Source organism: Lactuca sativa, chromosome 6, assembly GCF_002870075.4.
Source record: "Lactuca sativa cultivar Salinas chromosome 6, Lsat_Salinas_v11, whole genome shotgun sequence".
Classification (NCBI taxonomy): domain Eukaryota; kingdom Viridiplantae; phylum Streptophyta; class Magnoliopsida; order Asterales; family Asteraceae; genus Lactuca; species Lactuca sativa.
The window spans coordinates 156,924,258-156,944,697 of NC_056628.2; the positions used below are offsets into that span (position 1 = coordinate 156,924,258).

General features: G+C 33.9%; 2 protein-coding genes and 1 long non-coding RNA gene across 4 annotated transcripts; all 3 read left to right on the forward strand.

Annotated features, from left to right (window-relative positions):
- The first annotated feature begins 3,064 nt into the window (after positions 1 to 3,064).
- LOC111901174 (pyruvate kinase isozyme G, chloroplastic) lies at positions 3,065 to 6,846 on the forward strand. Its single transcript, XM_023897054.3, has 12 exons — positions 3,065 to 3,475; positions 3,977 to 4,228; positions 4,386 to 4,551; positions 4,642 to 4,776; positions 4,839 to 4,949; positions 5,025 to 5,113; positions 5,195 to 5,257; positions 5,338 to 5,513; positions 5,589 to 5,697; positions 5,766 to 5,914; positions 5,995 to 6,103; positions 6,479 to 6,846. The coding sequence occupies exons 1-12, from the start codon at positions 3,239 to 3,241 to the stop codon at positions 6,590 to 6,592; spliced, it is 1,710 nt and encodes a 569-aa protein (XP_023752822.1). The 5' UTR covers positions 3,065 to 3,238; the 3' UTR covers positions 6,593 to 6,846.
- A 2,817-nt stretch (positions 6,847 to 9,663) lies between these two features.
- On the forward strand, positions 9,664 to 10,672 carry LOC111901175 (uncharacterized). The gene is made up of 2 exons (XR_002853423.2): positions 9,664 to 9,887; positions 10,202 to 10,672. It is a non-coding gene; the product is annotated as an uncharacterized LOC111901175 (long non-coding RNA).
- Positions 10,673 to 12,382: 1,710 nt separating this feature from the next.
- On the forward strand, positions 12,383 to 19,716 carry LOC111901176 (regulator of nonsense transcripts 1 homolog). Of its 2 annotated transcripts, XM_023897055.3 has the most exons (28): positions 12,383 to 13,430; positions 13,518 to 13,940; positions 14,040 to 14,090; positions 14,163 to 14,255; positions 14,335 to 14,430; positions 14,520 to 14,570; positions 14,675 to 14,793; positions 14,950 to 15,058; positions 15,166 to 15,288; positions 15,363 to 15,434; positions 15,540 to 15,611; positions 15,707 to 15,773; positions 15,842 to 15,984; positions 16,093 to 16,164; positions 16,261 to 16,389; positions 16,492 to 16,647; positions 16,721 to 16,834; positions 16,958 to 17,056; positions 17,132 to 17,209; positions 17,391 to 17,525; positions 17,613 to 17,687; positions 17,789 to 17,903; positions 18,049 to 18,389; positions 18,481 to 18,540; positions 18,618 to 18,689; positions 18,790 to 18,921; positions 19,025 to 19,126; positions 19,217 to 19,716. In XM_023897055.3, exons 1-28 carry the CDS (start codon positions 12,858 to 12,860, stop codon positions 19,325 to 19,327), a joined length of 3,783 nt encoding a protein of 1,260 aa, XP_023752823.1. In that variant the 5' UTR covers positions 12,383 to 12,857; the 3' UTR covers positions 19,328 to 19,716. The 2 variants fall into 2 exon arrangements, with proteins under 2 accessions (XP_023752823.1, XP_023752824.1); XM_023897056.3 differs by lacking the exons at positions 17,391 to 17,525; positions 17,613 to 17,687.
- Positions 19,717 to 20,440: the final 724 nt, after the last annotated feature.

Sequence of the window (20,440 nt, forward strand, 5' to 3'; positions counted from 1 at the left end):
CTGGGAACGTAAACTCATGGAGAAATGGTCCCTAGGCCGTAAACTCTAGTTAGTGGTGCAATGGTGCCACCATTCCTTCCTAAGGCTTAGACTTGATCATAGGACACTTCATTATGAATTGTAAGACCTTATAGCACAACTGGGTACTTAATACCATGAGTTTACGGCCGTAAACTCATGGGGAAATTACCCCTTGGCCGTAAACTCATGTGGTTATTACTATATGGGCCATAAACTCCAATGAGAGGCCCTACACCCCTTATATGTAACCCTATGTGGTTTAACACTTCAGTGCAAGTGTTTTCTAGCCCCTAAGGTTGTTCCATTACATAATTAGTTGTTATAAACACTAATTGTAAGTATATATGTGTCACTATATGTTAAATAGGATCCGTGTGTGCTCAAGTCTTCACTTGACGCTTAGCATCCTTTACCGATCTTACATTCACATCACTCGCTTCAGGTGAGTTCATACCCCTTAATCTATCCTTTTAAATGACTTTAAATGCTTTTAGGGGGGGGGGGGAATACAAGTAGAAAACACATAGTTATATAATCAATCACATGTGATTTATAACTATGTTTCAAACAATAGAATTTCATATACTTAAAAACTGTCTTATCAAACAACTGTTTTGGAAACAGTTTTATAAATTGACATCAAGTCATCAATATTTATTATTAAAATCTTCAATTGTTTTACAAATCTTCTTTTAAAACTTATATTTTCATCAATCACTTAACCCTTTGTACAAGTTGAGTAATGGGTTTACATTCATACTCAGAAGCAGTTCAAGACGTACATATAAATTATAATATGTATAATTTATGATCCATAGAACATTATTTCACGATTCAAGTATACTAGAGTACATAGTTATTCAATAACACAGTTTTAATTCAAAACTACTCCAGAGTATACATTTTCCATAACAAGTTAAGAATACTAGTAAAGAACATACTATCAATCATTCAATCTAGAATGATTGGGTTTTCACAACTAAAATACATGTAACGTTTATATACTTTCTATGAGACCTTGGATTCAGGTTGTTTACTTCATTTTAAACAATATAGTTAAGTCCTGATATTATAACCAAAATTTACGGCAGGGGATCGAAACAATGTGTGTGTAGATCTATATTGGGATTGACAATCCCACACTCAGGCTGCTAGCTACAATTAGGCATATACGCCTACGAGTGACAATTGTTATCAACAGTTTTCAATGCATTCATAGCGTTGGGTCAGACCATATAGTCAGTATGGTTATAATAACTCATATAAAAGATGTTACAAATACGTTAGTGTATAATTAGCCAAGCATAAGTACAATTTCAGATCATTGAATTACAAACAGGACGAGTTTATGCAAAAGCAACTACTTTTCATGTACTACATAAAAGTATAGGATTTTCTGGGAAATATTCATCTATTCAAAGAAACAAGAAGCATTCTTTTAACATAAATACTTATGAACTCACCAACTTAAATGCTGATCTACGCTTTCAAAATAACTTGTATTCTCAGTTCATCAGTAGACAGGTACTGATGACAGGTTTTGAGAAGACGGAGCACAATCAAGACTCGTCTTTTTATTTTGATCATTCATTTTTGGTGTCTATTACATTACAAAGAACACACATGTATTAAAACTTTACTATTAATGCAATGGATGATGTTGTTGATTGTTTACTATTTTGCATTGTTATGATACTTTACATGACGTCCTCCATCCTCGAACGTTTTCCGCCGTTCCGGTTTTGGGGTGTGACAAAGAAGGTCATTGACACAACCTATCTTACACTATACCTACTTACAACTACAATTACACTTACAGATCGCCACTGGCTTAAACCCTCTCCTAAAACTATACACAAATAAAACCCTAGAAATCAAGACCGGTTCAATTTATGTTAAAAAAGCTTCATTTACATTGAATCGTCTGGAATAATCAATTCACACACACAAATACAAGCATATACCTGAATTTTGAGTGATAGAAGAATTGGCATATAAAAAGGACAGAAAAGGTGGGAGTGGAGTGACGATGAAGCCAGAACCACCGCTGCCCGATGAGAGGAAGCAAACGATGATGATTTTGAATTTGAGGAAACGCTTCCTCCACCGGCTGCTGCCATTGCCGGCAGACTCCTCACTATGTAGAATTGTTGAACAAGAAGGGGATTTTCAAACGTATCCCGACCTTTTTCCTCATTTGCTCCTAATTACTCATGTCTTCAACGAACGCCTTCTCTTTTTCTCTGGATCGAGATCCTTTGGTGTATCGGCAATAGAGAAATTGATGTTTGAGATAGGTTGTGGCGGTGGTAGAGCGTCGCCGGTTGATAGTGATGCTCCGATAGCTGGGGGCTGTCGGATGTGCCCTTCAACCTCGACAGTAATGGTGTCGGGATCGAATAGGTGGTGGTTTTAAAAAGCCGACGATGGATGGAGAAAACCTAGGTAGTTAAAGTCAATGGTTACCATAATTATATGATATTATTTGTGAAAACTAATTATCAAATTACCTATTTACCTTTATTTATTTATTAATTATTTATTTTTATTTTAAATTTTGATTGACTCACATTTATGCATACAATAACACAATAATTACTTTGAATACCTAAACCTAGCTCATGAAATATATATCTAAAACTAGTTCTTAAATAAAATATCCAATATACATTCTTTAATTGTATATTTGTATATTTAATGTCGAAGGGTTTGTTACATATACACTGCTATTACTTATTATTTTTTTAAACCTCATAAGGGTCGGTTTACTTTAAAGACAACATAAAAAAATTTTATGATAAATATATTCATTGAAAAAATTGTGATAATGTATACATTTAAATCGAAAATATTGAATCAATCATTCTAAATTCTTAGCTTAAACGTTTTATTTAGATATTATCATTTTAAATGTGAAATTATATTTGTATCATGATATAAAAGAAATCCCAAATAAATCGAAAAAATACAAGCAACACAAATTTATATATTTCAAAAAAAAAAAAAAAAAAAATTGTTGCATTTGAACCATATTCGCATAGAATTATCCTTCAATGGGCCCAGTCAAAGTCCAAATTTAACGAAGCAGGGAGTTGAAGTGCTCCAGTCAGTGGTTCTCGACACCTGACGTTGACATTCGAAGCTCCGACGGCTGCCTCTCACAAACTCCGATCAACCTATCTCTGCTGCTGTAGGTTTTCATTTGGTCTGGTCTTCAATGGCAGCAATCAGTTTACGGAATCCTGGAATCTCACCGGCACGAAAATCAGATGGCGACCGACGCCTTTCTTCGGTGAAGAACCTTAATGGATCACCACGAAGCTTTTATGAATCCGTCAGTTTGAATCAGCAGCAACGTGTTCGGAAATCTGTTTCCTCGTTGGCGGTGAAGTCAATGAAGATCGTTGAACAGACCCAGGAACCGGCCTTTTCTTCCAATGGTCCTATTTTCCCTGTAAAGCTCTCACTCTTCATATATCGTCTTAAATGGTTATTCGAATATTCCTCAATGTATATCCTGCTCGCATCTCTAATTTAGAGATTGAAACGTTCTTTTAGGTTTTTGAGTTTTTGAATCTAATCAGGTGTTTGGCATCGATTGATGCGCACTGGTCAATTTATCGTAAAGCTAGGAAACGATTGATTTTGACCTGTTAACATACTAAAGTGAAGAAATCCATAAGATGCAATTACTTGTAGGTACTCAAATTTGAAATTGTTTCCTGCGTAGATAAGTTTTGTAATACACAATCAATGCAAGCTTTTGGTTTGCTATGATTTCTATACTTGATTAGCATATTGTGCAAGGAGCCTTAGCCAGAAGCAAAAACTGTTTATGATATATACGTTTGTAGAAAATCTATATCCACATCAAGCTCTTAAATGATTATAACTGTATACGATATCTATTTTCACAAGTACTTAGGAAAACTTGGTTTCTTCTTTTGAGTTTCAGTCTAGTGACAGCAATTTGAGGCAACCTCAGATTTCTCTAGATGTTCAAAGGAAAACAAAGATAGTATGTACAATTGGCCCTTCAACAAGCTCACGTGAAATGATATGGAAGTTAGCAGAAACAGGGATGAATGTGGCACGCCTAAACATGTCACATGGAGATCATGCATCACATCAGAAAACCATTGATATTGTCAAAGAATACAATGCTCAGTTCAATGAAAAAGTCATAGCTATAATGTTGGATACTAAGGTATGCATTCAGTTTACTTTAATGTGAAACAAAATGATTTCATCTTGTTCTTTTTATCTTCCATCTCCAAATTTGGATAAACACAGAATCAAAGAGATGAAAAGTACATATAAATGTATTCCTTCTACTATTTTTCATATGAATCATGTTGCTTCAGGGACCTGAGGTCAGAAGTGGAGATGTAGCTAAACCAATTCTCCTTCATGAAGGGCAAGAATTCAATTTCACTATAAAAAGAGGAGTTAGCACAAATGACACTGTTAGTGTAAATTATGATGGCTTTATAAACGATGTTGAACCTGGTGACATGTTATTGGTTGATGGTAAGATTACCTCATTAACACTTTTAAAAAAGATACAAAATGTTATATAGATATTCCATTGTATAAAGGTACTTTTTTCTTTTCTTGAAGGGGGGATGATGTCATTGGGTGTTAAATCCAAGACTGGAGATTTAGTAAAATGTGAAGTAATTGATGGTGGAGAATTGAAATCAAGGAGGCATCTCAATGTGCGTGGAAAAAGTGCAACTTTGCCTTCAATAACAGGTTTACATTCATCCTATTTTACAATTACTTTGATTGAATTATGAATTTGATTCCATTTACAGATAAAGATTGGGAAGATATAAAGTTTGGAGTGGACAACCAAGTTGATTTCTATGCAGTTTCCTTTGTGAAGGATGCTGAAGTGGTTCATGAGCTGAAAGATTATCTGAAAAGTAAGGTTTCTTTGTAAATTATAAAATATTATTTTCATTCTTTTTATTTTAACTAGAAAATGTTTTATTCTGTAGGATGCAATGCAGATATCCATGTGATTGTAAAAATCGAAAGTGCAGACTCCATAGTCAATCTTCCTTCCATACTTTCTGCATCTGATGGGGTTAGCATTTTAATTTCAATGATTTATATTCTCCTTATGATTATAATATCATTATTAAACTTTAATTATTTATGTATTAAGGCAATGGTTGCACGTGGTGACCTTGGAGCAGAGCTTCCAATTGAAGAAGTTCCTTTATTACAGGTAAAGTTAAATTATTAAACATTAATAATAACCTTGAATATTTGTTGCTAAGTTTACATAATTTCTTATTATTTAAATAGGAAGATATTATTAGAAGGTGTCAAAACTTGCAAAAACCAGTTATAGTAGCAACAAACATGTTAGAAAGCATGATTGATCACCCAACTCCAACAAGAGCTGAAGTTTCTGACATTGCAATAGCAGTAAAACAAGGTGCTGATGCTATCATGCTTTCAGGTGAAACTGCTCATGGAAAGTAAGTTTTTTATTTTATGGATTTATTAATTATTATTTACTCAAAATGTTAACATTTAATTCAAACTTATCTCAGTTTTCCACTAAAAGCTGTGAAAGTTATGCACACTGTGGCATTAAGAATCGAGTCAAGTTCACGAGTCAACTCGAACTCGGTATCTCTTTCTCGTCACTTGGCTTACAAGGTATGCAGTAATCGATGAATATTTGTTTTTTTGGAATGCAAGGGTAAAATGGTCATTAACTTTTGTAGAGCCATATGGGTGAAATATTTGCTTTCCACGCTGCAACAATAGCCAACACTGTTGCTACCCCTATCATTGTGTTCACAAGAACAGGATCAATGGCTGTGATTTTAAGCCATTTTCGCCCTTTCTCAACTATCTTTGCCTTCACAAATGAGTAAGTCCATATTTTCATCTTTCGATAAAATTGAATCACATTGCTATTTAACCCTAAAAAAAAATTATAAATTTGTGCAGAAAAAGAGTTAAGCAGAGATTGATTCTTTATCATGGTGTGATGCCAATTTATATGGAGTTTTCTGATGATGCTGAGGAGACTTTTTCAAGAGCCCTTAATATTTTAGTTGTAAGTAATTTTTTTTCCTTACAATGGTGGTCCCTATAGTTTCATTTTCTTGCAAGTCTGGTCCCTCGCTAGTTTAGTTTAACTTTATTTAAAAATTATAAAACTATTTGGGTGAGGTTGTTTAATAGTTTAAGAATAATTAATATAAAAGGGCAAAAAGGTCTTTTTACAATAACAAAAAATGAATTTATTGTACCTAAAGCAATGTCAATAATTCTTTATGACGATGACAATTTGTAAACTAGTAATTTCAGAAATTAGTGGGGTAGTCTATAACTTTTTTATGTAGCTTTCGATATTTTGTTTTTAATAAAATAAAATAAAAAATAAAAAATTATTCTTTTTTTTTATTTTTTTATTTTTTTATTTTATCAGGATAAGAAGTTAGTGAAGGAAGGGCAGTATGTTACACTTGTTCAAAGTGGAGCACAACCAATCTGGCGTCAAGAGTCTACTCACCACATACAAGTTCGTATGGTTCAAGGTTGATTTTTTTCATACAAAGTAAACTCTTTATACAAAAAAGGGTGACAAGGGTATTAATGTCTTTTCAACAAACAAGAAACTGGTCCCACCTTTTTGTCTCAATGCCAACTTTCTGGAAATGTCAATTTGTATGATTTGTTTCGAGCTCAAAATTTTCTTTCTTTTGTTTTTTGTAATTGTATATTACATGTAAGAAATGTATGCTGCTCCTATTAATATATGCATATATACTACTACAATGTTCATTTTTGTGTGTAGATGATATTAGTGTAAAAAGGTCTGTATGGATATAAATATAGGCTCTGTCTAGATTAAATGTTAATGGAAAAAAAAAACAAATTTTTCTATGGTTTACCAAATAATAACTTAAACATGAAATTCTCATTAAGTCAAATAAATATACGTTATTTTAGAACATTTTTGTTGAATAATAATATCTGAAATTACAGATCCTGTCTAACTTTCTTAATAAAAATTGGCTCAATAATTTGTTAATATAAAATTCACAATTGGCAATCTAATATTTTAGTATTTGCAGTTAAAAACTATATATGTAAGGTTATAAACAACAAAAGTACAAAATTTAGGAGGCCAACTTGTTGGACTGCTCATTTAGAGCTGTCAAGTCGAAGTTACCTCTAGAAGATTGAAAGAATGTGATAATTATTTTAAAAAAAAGGATACTGAAAAAAAAACCATAACTTTTGTAGAAATCTGTGAATTTAGGCTTTTGTTGATTTTAGGTTTATTATACCGGATGTTTGTAATTTTTTTTAATTATATATATTTTTTTGTATTTTTGGTTTATTAAAGCCTTACTTGACGGTAATGTTTGTTTTTATTTTTTATTTTTGGTTTATAAAAGCCTTTAAGTTTGATATTTTTGTTCATTAAAGCCCCTAAGTTTGATAGAAGTGTTCGATTTTACCAATTAAATATGCAAAAATGTAAATTTGAAAAAAAATTGCAAACATTTGGTTTTAATGAACCTTAAACCCACAAAAGAGTAATTTCGTAAAATTTTGCCAAACATAAAGGCTTTTATGTCATTATCCTTAAAAAACATTTGAGATTTAGAACTCAATATAAGTATATGATTGAAAGATTGTGATTATCAAATCTATATGATTAAAGGGTTTAACTAAACTGACTATTAGAAAATGACCAAGTTTTTTGTATATCATGAAAATGATAATATCCGAAATTGGTATTTCGAAATGTATTATATCATCATTTTTCAACCAAATGTCACATTTTAAGTCATTTTATTGTATCTAATTCCCATTAGTTATGCTTCTTTAAAATTTTGCTAGATTTGAGTAAAAAAAATCATTTTCTTGAATTTTCGGATTTGTTCATAGAATTTCAGGTTTGTTTTTTAAATTCTTGAATATGTTTTTTTTTTTCTTTTTTCCTTTTGGTAATCTGGAACGGTCTGTATTGTCAATATGAAATGTAATTTTTATCAAAAAATACTTTAATATGACATAAATTTAGTAAGAAGTGGTAATTTTCTAAAAAAAAAAGGATATGGTCATTTTTGTCAATAACATTATTCCTAATGCTTAGTTTAGTTAATATCCTAAAATTAAAAAATTTTGTAATAACCAATTTTATTAAAAAATGGGTTAAGTAGAATACATATATATATATATATATATATATATATATATATATATATATATATATATATATATATATATATATATATATATATTTTCATTGTTATTAATAATGGTTAGTTTAGTTAATATCCAAGATTTAAACATTGGTAATAACCAATTTTATTAAAAAAAAGGTTAAGTAGAATAGATATATTTTTTAAGAGTAAATTACACGAGTCGTTCATCGTTCAAATGCCAAAATGCATGTTTAGTCTTTATTTTAACTTTAATAATTTCTCATTTGTTATAAACTTGCATGCTTTAACCCCCGTTAGTTTAAATTTGCAGAGTTCGTCGTTTTTCAGATATAAAATGACTATATTACCCTTACTATTTGATTTTTAATTTACCTATAATTTAATTTGTATTTAAAAAAAATTAAATTCCAACTCACCCCACTCCAACCTAAAATCATAACCTAATATATCGCTCTCACTATTTTTCTCTAATCGGCTCACAAAAACATCAACAACACCACATCTGCCTTTCCACCATTGCCTACCACCGTCAACCATCGCTTATTTTTCTCTAAAAAACGGCGTCTACAACCCACCTTCTTCTCTTTGACTTTCAAGTCGTGTTTGAGAAACACCGTGAGACGTTTGAGGTCGAGTTTAAGAAACATCATCGGACGGACCACAACCCTTATCTCTCTCAGTCTCTATCTATTTATCTATCTCCTCGTGTAATCCCTCTTCTTTGATCTGAGGGTTCTTTAATGTTTTATGCACCTTCATCGTCTCAGATCTAAGATCTTAGGCGTTAGTGGTTTCTGAAATTTTGTACACCTTCATCGTCTCAAATCTAAGATCGTTGCCAGAGATGTGGACCACTACGTACCAACACACACTCAAACATTTACTCTTCTAAGGCTATACGATGTAATGACACTTTTGCTAGCGACAAGCCGATGTGGACAATGTTACCGACGACAAACACCACCTACGAGTCTTTTTGCCGGCGATAATTTTTATCTGCATATTATTGCTGATCACTATTGTCATTCAATAACTAATAAAGAGTAACGATATGCATTGAGAGACTTGTACAACTAACATCACATAAAATACATTATATGGTAGGCAAAGATGCTACCACACCACACTCATAGACAAAAAATAATAAGAATTGCAAAAGCTTATGTAGCATCTATACAACACCAAATTTTGATAAACCATCACATTGTTTAGCCTAAACAGTAAATTTACGAGAATATATCGCTACTCATAAGGAAATTATGATCAAGATTTACTTGATAATGACTTTTACGTAATGAAAGAAACACAAAGAACAATGTTTTGCAAAAAGCTATATATATATATTAACCGAAAATAAAACATGTAAAACTAGTTTTTTATAATATACAACCTGTTATATTTTTGAAAAAAAAAATAACAATAGATCATTGTAGTTGTTTTGAAAAGAGAGTCAAGGTAGAGTCCAAAAACTGATTGATAGGATCCTACTGGATTCCACGTTGGAATACGGTGTACGGGATAAAAACCCAAACCATCCACCGGAAAAACCAAATCCCCCGCCTCTATAAGTATCCCCACCGCCGATCACTTATCAACACAACAACACTCACAACTCTCTTTTCCTTTCGATTCTCAACACTCAACAAACGCCTTAAGGTACGCTCTCTTCTCTTTCTTCAATTCTTCAATTCTACAATCTACAATTCTTCTATGTTATGTTTTTAGCTCGTAAATCTTAGATTCGTTTACTTTTCTACAAACTCCGAATCCGTTTGATTGATGAGAATTACTGCATTTCTGTGTAAAATTCATTTCATTGTATTCGTTTATGTTTCTGTTTCTGTTTCTCTGTGCTAATCCGAATAAAAGTTCATCGGTTTAAAAGAGAGGATAAGATTTGTTATCATCGAGTTAATTTGGTAAATACATCTGTAAACTGATTTCATTTATGAATAAAACCTAATGTACAGGAGAAGCTTTCTACATTTTATGGATTATAGACATCTTCTAGAAGAGGAAGTTGCGAGGGAATCTCTCATCGCCATTTCAAACGGTGTTGGTGAAGAAATTGTTTATTTACCAGAGTCTGAAAATGGAAACGGCGTAGAAGATGCTACAGTTATCCATAATGCTAAAATCAAGACCATTGAAGATGAACTGATCAGATCAGAATTGATATCAATTGCTGCTTTTGAATCATCGGCGGCTGATAACAACAGTGACGAATCTTGAACTCCTGATGTTTAAATTTTTTTAAATATTATGATACATTCCAAAATCTTAAGATTGTTACTTGACTTTCTAATAGATGGTAACATTTTGCCCTATCATTATCGTAATGAAAATAAGTGTAAATTATTATGCATATCAATGTTGCAATTTTAATGTGTTAGGCTCGAGCCTACATTTATATAATATATTATATATAATTTTGAATTTTATTTTTATAAATGAAAATAAACAAATATTTAACAAACACTATTTTAGGGAATTAGGTTATATCCTATACGAGCCGAGCCAAGCCGAACCCAAGTCTGTATTATTTTAAACAAGCCGATCTTGAGCTTCGTCTCATAAACTCGAGCCAAAAAAAATAAATGAGCCGAACCCGAGCTTGGTGAGGTTCGGTTCGGTCTTGACTCGGCTCATTTAAACACATAATCAACAGGGATTAGGACAAAAATCATATGAACAGATTCACGTCGTGGGCACTCCATGAGACAAAACAGTTGGGCCATCCCCCAGCCGTCATGTTGTGGAGACCTCAATGCCACGACGTGAGAACTAGGTTTCTCAACTTAACAGATTCAACTCTTAATCTGTTAAGCAACTCTTTTTAACGTTTCATAAACCTTCCTATAGCCTAAAACATCACAAAGATCAATGATTTTCAATAATGCATGTCCAATGCAAGTCTATAGCCCAAACCTAGGTTAAAATGGGAGAAAAAGCAAAAACTTCATGCATGGAGTCCAAACCACCATCAAACTTTAGAAATGAGACTTATGCTTATCAAAGGAATTCAATGATTCATAAAGTTGCTAACTTTATGGATTCCATGTGTAACACTCCAAAAATCACAACAAATTTAAAATTTTCAAAATCAACCAAGCATCCATATTGTTTACAAAAATAGTCATTGTTTCAAAAACATTATTTCAAATCAGAGTTTTCTCAAGACCAATAGACATAAAAACAGGAAATGGTGTATGATCACGTCTTTGCCTTCCCACGATCCTATGAAGTACCCGAAGTGATAAACTAAAAATTGTAAGCCAAAAGTTAGTGAGTTCCTCCAAGGTACCAGCACGCAATAACAAACAAGCATACAATCTGAGCAGCCAACCTTACTGAACCGCATCGTAGGGCCTACATCATATCCGAACCGCTCTACGAGCCTTCAACATGACTGCACGCCTTACATGGCCTACAACATATCCAGACCGATCCACGGGCCGTTGGCCTGATTGTACTGCCTCGCAGGGCATACAACCAATCCGATTGTCCCTAAGTGTCTTGGTTTACAACACGAAACATGACCGCCTCAACCTAACACAACATGTCGACATAAGCAACAAATAAACATAAACACAGAGCCAACATATATTGATAATCATACAAATCTATTGAACAACTACAACTATCATACCACTATCCTGACCAAGATAAATAATCTAGTGGGTCGACATTAGTGCCTTCGACCTACGGGCACAGTGAGGAAAACTCGCATATCAGTCTGAATGCAAGCTGAATAAATCTCGGTCCCGAAAATCGGCTCAACGATCGCCTAACCAAAACCAAGGACCTAATCTCAATTAATCAGCTTAAAATACCTCAAATACCCCTAGGTCAATTTGGTCAAAGCTCTGGTGAAAGGTCAAGGTCAACGAGTCAACTTGGTCCATTCAGCTGAGTACGCGGGGCGTACTTAGCTCCTACATCGGGCGTACTCATGCTTTGACCGGAGTCGGACGATTGACCTCGTACGCGCGACGTACGTCGTGCTACGCACGACGTACACACATAATTCCTTTTTTCTCAATAAGAGCTTAATGCATTAAGCTCTCACTTCCCAATTTCAGATCCAATGCCAAAATACCATTAAGAGTCATAAAGTTTCCAACTTTATGACTTTGCATGCCCTTCATTAATATTTATGGTTTTGATTTCGAATAAGGGGGAATCAAGGGCGGGAGCGGGCTAAGAAGGCTGGACATTTCCGGGGCGGAGACGAAGAATAAAATTTTTTCGAGGGAATGTAATACACACCTGTCTCGTTTACCTGTTGACATCCAACAAATGCAAATTGGCAAAGAAAAATAATTTAAGCATATAACAATTATAACAATTGACACATGAAATCTGGCAACCATTTGAAAGGCGACTTATTAAAAAAAAACCATTTGAAAGGCGACTTATGAAAAAAAAAAGCACGTAAACATTTGACATCACCTCTCTCTCTCTCTCTCTCTCTCTCCCTCGTACTTGGAGGCTGAAGCAGCGGATTATCTGCATTTCATAGAACCCCAATTAATCCTTACAAATCCTCAATCAATATCACTTCTCTCCATTTATCATAAGGAATCCATAATTTCTCTGATAATTCATTAATTCCCAGCAGAAACAATGGATTCACAGCCGAACAACCTCTACGACACCGCGTCTCAGCCGGACACCGGTCACGACGACGCCTATAGATTTCTGGAATTCAACACTCAAGGAGAAGAGGACTTCGATTACCCCGAGTTTCAAGAGCTCTCACAGCCAAATGCCATTCGATCTTCACCATCATCATCGGTATGGCCAACACCATCGGACTCAATCTCCGTCGACGCAACCGCGGCAGTCGATCATCATTCCGACAACAACGCTTCCCCTGTCTCAGAAACTTCGGCCAAGGGTGGTGGTGATAGGGGGAATAATAATCATAATAATCACCTTAACAATCATAACAATGATAACAATAATCAGGCATCTGCGGTTGATGCCCTAGCTGCGGGGATGAGCGGCTTGAATTTTGAAGACACGGGAGACGATGAAGGTTATGAGTACGCAAAAGGGGATTTCATGGAACATGCATGTAGGTATTGCGGGGTGCAGAATCCGGCATGTGTTGTGAGGTGTAACGTTCCCTCGTGTCGTAAGTGGTTCTGTAACTCGAGAGGGAATACTTCTGGCTCTCACATTGTTAATCATTTGGTAAGTCGTAATATCATATGTTCATCTTTTTCTTATTTATATTGATCATGATTTATGATGCGAAGTTTGTAAATCTCCTTTTTTTAGGTTCGAGCTAAACACAAAGAAGTGTGTCTCCATAAAGACAGTCCTCTAGGAGAGACAATTCTCGAATGCTACAATTGTGGGTGTAGAAATGTTTTCCTTCTGGGATTTATTTCAGCGAAGACAGAGAGTGTTGTCGTTCTTCTTTGCAGGGAACCTTGTCTGAATGTGAATGCTTTGAAAGACATGAACTGGGACTTGAGTCAATGGTGTCCACTTATTGATGACAGATGTTTCTTACAGTGGCTTGTTAAGGTTCCATCTGAAACAGAGCAGCTACGTGCAAGACAGATCAGTGCTCAGCAAATTAACAAAGTAGAAGAACTTTGGAAGACAAATCCTGATGCAAGTTTGGAAGATCTTGAGAAACCTGGTGTAGATGATGAACCACAGCCTGTAGTCTTAAAGTATGAAGATGCTTATCAGGTTCTAAAAACATTTTTCAGTATTCACCTTCTTCATGCATTGTTCCAATTCAGTCATCACACTTTAATGTTGCATGTGTGCTCGTGTTTCTAATTGCAGTATCAAAATGTGTTTGCCCCACTTATCAAGCTTGAAGCTGACTATGATAAAGTAAGCAGTATTTCTATTCTTCTTGGTGCAACCTTTATTTAGTTTTGAATTGTTGTATATATTGCTTGACAGATGATGAAAGAATCTCAAAGTAAAGACAATCTCACGATTCGTTGGGATATTGGTCTTAACAAGAAGCGTGTTGCATATTTTGTTTTCCCAAAGGTGCTTCATATTCTTGATTCACATTTACATCATCAAGTTTATCTTTTTAAGATTATCCAAGTATTTAAAAAAACTGTAGGAAGACAATGAATTGCGCCTTGTACCTGGTGATGAGTTACGTCTCAGGTATTCAGGGGATGCAGCACATCCAGCCTGGCAGTCAGTTGGACATGTGGTACTGGTTTCTTGACTATGTATTTTTTTTTTTTTAGTTTTCCATGTTAAGATTTTAAAATCCAATAATTGGGTTTTTGTTGTTTTTAGATAAAGTTAACTGCACAAGAAGAGGTAGCACTTGAGCTTCGTGTAAGCCAGGTATTATCAAATATCATCATGAATCCTGATAACTTATGATTCTTTTTTCTATTTGACTATTTGAGCACTACTTATTAGGGTATTTAACTATTTATTATCTGTAGGGAGTTCCTTGTGATGTGAATCATGGTTTTAGTGTTGACTTTGTATGGAAGAGCACAAGTTTTGATCGGATGCAAGGGGCTATGAAAACTTTTGCAGTCGATGAAACAAGTGTTAGCGGGTGGGTTGTATCATGCATCATGCATCATGCATCATACATCATGCCATTATGCATATCAGGATATGAATGTTGTATGCATTTATAAAGGGCTTTATAATATGTTCCTTTTTTGAGTCAGACATTTTATCAAACACTTGGTTTGCACCAAATTTACAGGTATATCTACCATCATCTGTTAGGACATGAGGTTGAGGTTCAAATGGTGCGTAATGCATTGCCACGTCGTTTTGGTGCCCCTGGTCTTCCTGAGCTTAATGCATCTCAAGTAGGTTTTGTTTCTTGCATATTTTTACTTTTTACATGTTTGATTTTGTTGAACTAATGGGTTGTATTATTATTATTATTATATAACAAATTAACAATTAAAAATAGGTTTTTGCTGTAAAAAGTGTCCTTCAAAGGCCAATAAGTTTGATTCAAGGGCCACCAGGGACAGGTAAAACCGTCACATCTGCTGCAATTGTTTATCATATGGCTAAACAAGGCCAAGGACAGGTACACATTTCTTGCATGTTTTTCATATGGATAATATGAAATAATGGCATAATGGTAATTTAACTTAAAATCAGGTTCTGGTATGTGCTCCAAGCAATGTGGCTGTAGACCAACTTGCAGAAAAGATAAGTGCCACTGGTTTAAAGGTAACAATGTTTTGCTTGTTTATTATTGATTTTATAAATTATAAGGTATACAGAGTTTCTATTTGTTTATCATTATGCTGATATTTATTATTTTGTTATAACCAGGTTGTAAGGCTGTGTGCAAAGTCAAGGGAAGCTGTGAGTTCACCTGTTGAACATTTGACCCTTCATTATCAGGTTTTATTTTTTTCTTTTCTTTTTATAATGTTGTAAGTTTTATTATACGTTTATGAATTTTAATACTATTTGAATTCTATATGTTTTCATTTAAGGTTCGCCATCTTGATACATCTGAAAAGAGTGAACTCCACAAGCTTCAACAATTGAAAGATGAACAAGGTTAGATTTATGAATTTATATTAACCGGGAATTGTGATGATGGATTTTTCTTTTTATAATTTATACAGGAGAGTTATCTAGCAGTGATGAGAAGAAATATAAAGCACTAAAACGGGCTACAGAAAGGGAGATATCTCAGAGTGCTGATGTCATCTGTTGCACATGTGTTGGTGCAGGGGACCCACGCTTGGCAAATTTTAGATTCCGCCAGGTTTATTTATTTATTTATTTTTATAAATTGTTCAATGGAACCAAAACAAGTTAAAATTAAACAAGAATATAAAATTTCACAATGTAAATGAACTTATATCTTTTGTAGGTGCTTATTGATGAATCTACTCAATCCACAGAGCCTGAGTGTCTCATACCTCTTGTTCTTGGGGCAAAACAGGTATATTATATATTATATATCTACAAATTTTATATAAATTCTACAATGAAGCTCTTGAACTAATGGATAGATACATATATTTTTTGCTTGTACTAGGTTATCCTTGTTGGCGATCATTGCCAGCTTGGTCCAGTCATCATGTGCAAGAAAGCAGCTCGTGCTGGATTAGCTCAGTCTCTATTTGAAAGACTGGTGCTTCTTGGTGTAAAACCAATTAGATTACAGGTTTTAAAAAAATAATAGTAATATGCATGTGACAAGGGCAAATATGTCTTTTTAAAAAACAAAAAAAATGTTTGACCTTTTTTTTTATCTGAAAATTTTCAGGTACAATATCGTATGCATCCATGTCTTTCAGAATTCCCTTCGAATAATTTTTACGAAGGTACCCTTCAAAATGGAGTGACCATAAACGAAAGGCAATCAACAGGCATTGATTTTCCATGGCCTGTCCCAAATCGCCCCATGTTTTTTTATGTCCAGGTAGGCATGACAAGGGCATAATGGTCTTAACGTTCTTTTATGTATGAATTCACTAATTTATTTTGTATTGTAGATGGGACAAGAAGAAATAAGTGCTAGTGGGACATCCTATCTTAATAGAACAGAGGCTGCAAATGTTGAAAAAATAGTCACTACTTTTTTAAAAAGTGGTGTAGTCCCTAGTCAGGTATATAAATATATATATATATATATATATATATATATATATATATATATATATATATATACATGTCTGTATTTTTATAAAAAATGGCATTGATAGGCTATAATTAATTTAAATATTATGCAGATAGGGGTTATAACACCATATGAAGGCCAGCGTGCATATATTGTTAATTACATGTCAAGAAATGGTGCACTTAGGCAGCAGCTTTACAAGGACATTGAGGTAATTTCACATCTTGCTTTTTCTCATTTTTTTCAGAAATTCATATAACTTATGAGCTTCATCATGTATACTCAGGTTGCAAGTGTGGATTCATTCCAAGGAAGGGAAAAAGATTACATTATTTTGTCATGTGTCAGAAGTAACGAACATCAGGTTGGTTAATATTTTTTTCCCAATAATAACAAATATTTAACCCTCAATAGCAACATACTTACATTTTCTTTATACAAAACAACAACACATACAGTTTTTACTACCCATTGGTCTGATCTGTATTTAGTTTAGGGTTTAGGGTTTAATGAGATTTTAATTATGGTTTTTTTGTGTGTTTTAGGGTATTGGGTTTCTGAATGATCCACGTAGGCTTAATGTTGCACTTACTCGTGCTCGATATGGTATTGTGATTCTTGGAAATCCAAAAGTTCTTAGTAAACAACCATTATGGAATGGCTTACTCACACACTATAAGGTCATACCCTATAACATCTATGAAAAGACAATAATACCCTTCCCCCCAATTAAACAAAAATCGTCTTTCCTTTTATGTTGAGACCAGGAGCATGAGTGTTTGGTGGAAGGACCTCTCAACAACTTGAAGCAAAGTATGGTTCAATTTCAAAAACCAAAAAAAGTAATAATCAATAATAATAAATTCATAAATTCATTGTTCTTTTTTTTTTTTTTTGTATTTTAAAAAAAAATTATTTACTAGTTGTTTTTCATTTGATTCAGGTATACAATGAGCGGAGGTTTTTCTTTGGTGGTGGGCCCATTGTACCTACTGATAGCTTCGGTTCTGTTGCCTCAACAAATTCCAATGCTGACAGAAGAAACGGTCGTTCTAGAGGTCATAAATTATAAATCATAATTAATGATATTCCAATAATAAAAGTTATATATTTACTCAAATTGGTATTATGGGCAAAAAAATGAAGGACATTGGTTATATTAGTTAAAAGAGTAAATTACATTGCTTATATTTGTGAATACAGGTTCATACATGCCGCCCGGGGCTCCAAATGGTGCTCATAAATCCGGTCTGCATTATCGTGTGCCGCCGCCTTATGGTGGTCCTCAGCCTTACGCCATACCAACACGCGGTGCAATTCATGGACCCGTTGGCGGTGTTTCTCATGTTCCGCCACCAGGGAACCGTGGTTTCACTGGCGGTGGAGGTGGAGGTGGTCATCTGCCACATCAGCAGCAAGGCTTGGGCTCAGGCTCAGGCTCACAGCAAGCAATAGGGTCTGCTTTTAACTTTCCTTCAATGGAAAATCCAAATAGTCAACCATCCCCTGGTGGTCCCTTATCTCAGCCTGGATATGTTTCTAATGTCAGTATTCTTTTTTATTACCATTTTGCCCTTTGTTTCTTTAGAATTTTTTTTATATATATATTTTTTGAAAATTTGGTGCATTTGGTAGATGACTCAGGGGCAAAGCCAGACATATCGTGATGGGTTTTCTGTTGGGGGGATGTCGCAGGTAATTAATTGTACAAGTTTATAAAAATTAAATATAAAATCATAAATATTAAAAAAAGAAAAGAAAAAATGAAACAGGATTTCTTGGGGGATGATTTTAAAAGCCAAGGATCACATGTGGCGTATAATGTTGCTGATTTTTCCACACAAGTAAGTGTCATTAGTCATTACTCATAACATTTTACACAAATTTGATGAATAATTATTATTTTTGTATTTTTATGTAAAAAATAATATAATAATATTTCAGGCTTCTCAAGGTGGATATAGTGTTGAGTATGTGACTCCAGCCACCCAAGGTGGTTTTCCGGGCAATTTTTTAAATCAAAATTCGCAAGCTGGATTTTCTCGATTTGGTAGTGGGAATGATTTCATGTCTCAGGTTTGTTATATTACAGGAAATACTTTATATTTTTGACTTGAATTTTTTTTTTTTTTTTTTTTTTTTTTTAAAATTTAGATTATGTGGTTTCTGTTTTTAACAGGAGTACATGTTTACACAAGTTGGATTTAAGGATCCATCTCAAGATGATTCTTCACAGAGCCACTTCACTTCAGCAGCCACCACCACTTCTCTTCAGACACAGGTCAATCTTTCTTTTATAGCATCTTACTTTTATTGTAGCATTGTATTTTTATTTTATTTTATTAATACACAAATGAATTGGTTGGTGCAGGGTGTGATGAACATGAATCATGTATACTCATCCCAGGGTGGTTTTACACATTACAACTCCCAACCCCTAAACATGCCACCTCAGCAGGGACAGGGACACTACAACAGTTAAGAGGAGGTCATGTCATATGAAGAGTTTGTGAATAATGGATATGGATTGATCCATTAATGACTCGTGGCAAATGTCGAATATAACCCTGAAAGAGATTTGAAATGAGAGGCATAATGGTCATGTTGGTGGTGATGTGGCTGATGATACAGGAAGGGATGCTTTCGGGATTTTCTTGTAGTGGAGTGGATGATGGAATTTTACGAGATATATGTGGTAGTGGGTATGTTATGTGCATTGTGTGTGAATTTAGTAATTTGATGTCATGATCATCGATATATGACAAAAAGAAATAGGGTTTGAATGTTTTTTTTCTTCATTTTGATGAAATCTTGTAGCTTTTATTGCAAGTTAATCATTTTGTTTGTCATAATGTAATAATTATTCAAGTATGTAGGAGTCCTCCCTCAAAATGACCATCTTTTGAATATCAATCACAAAAAAAAAACCTGATCAATTCGTTAAAATTCTTTATAAATGGTTCCAAGTATGAATATTTTCTTTTTTAGATTAACAATTTTTTTTTCTTTGTAAAATGAAATAAGTAGGACAAAGAAGACCTTGGTTTATTTATTTATTTATGCTCTCCTTTGAACTCATATTCAAATATAAAAGATACTATTCTTTATAGTCGTGACACTCTCACCTTATAGTCGTGACACTCTCCAAGTATGCTTTCTCTTTCTCTTTCAAAAAAAAAAGATACTATTCTTTATAGTCGTGACACTTTCACCTTACCTTTGGGATTGATCTAATGAAATGGATTCTTGGGAAAAAATGGTTGATCCATGTCATGTTAAATATAAGTTTTGCTGTGTAACACCCATAAAATTCATGCTAAATTTAAATTTTTAAAAACATCTCAAATACAAAGAGTTATTACAATTTTTTTTTTTCAAAATAGTTCCATATCAAAGTATTCTAGAAATCCAAATCAAAATATGAGAAAGTGTACGGTCACGTCTTTGCCTTCCCGCGATCATCAGAAGTACTTGAAATAAAATCAACAACTGTAAGCCCGAAGCTTAGTGAGTTTCCCCTAAAATACCAACGCCATATATCATATAAACAAACAGAACAGCCATGCATCTCGAGTCTACAGCGTGACTAGTCCGC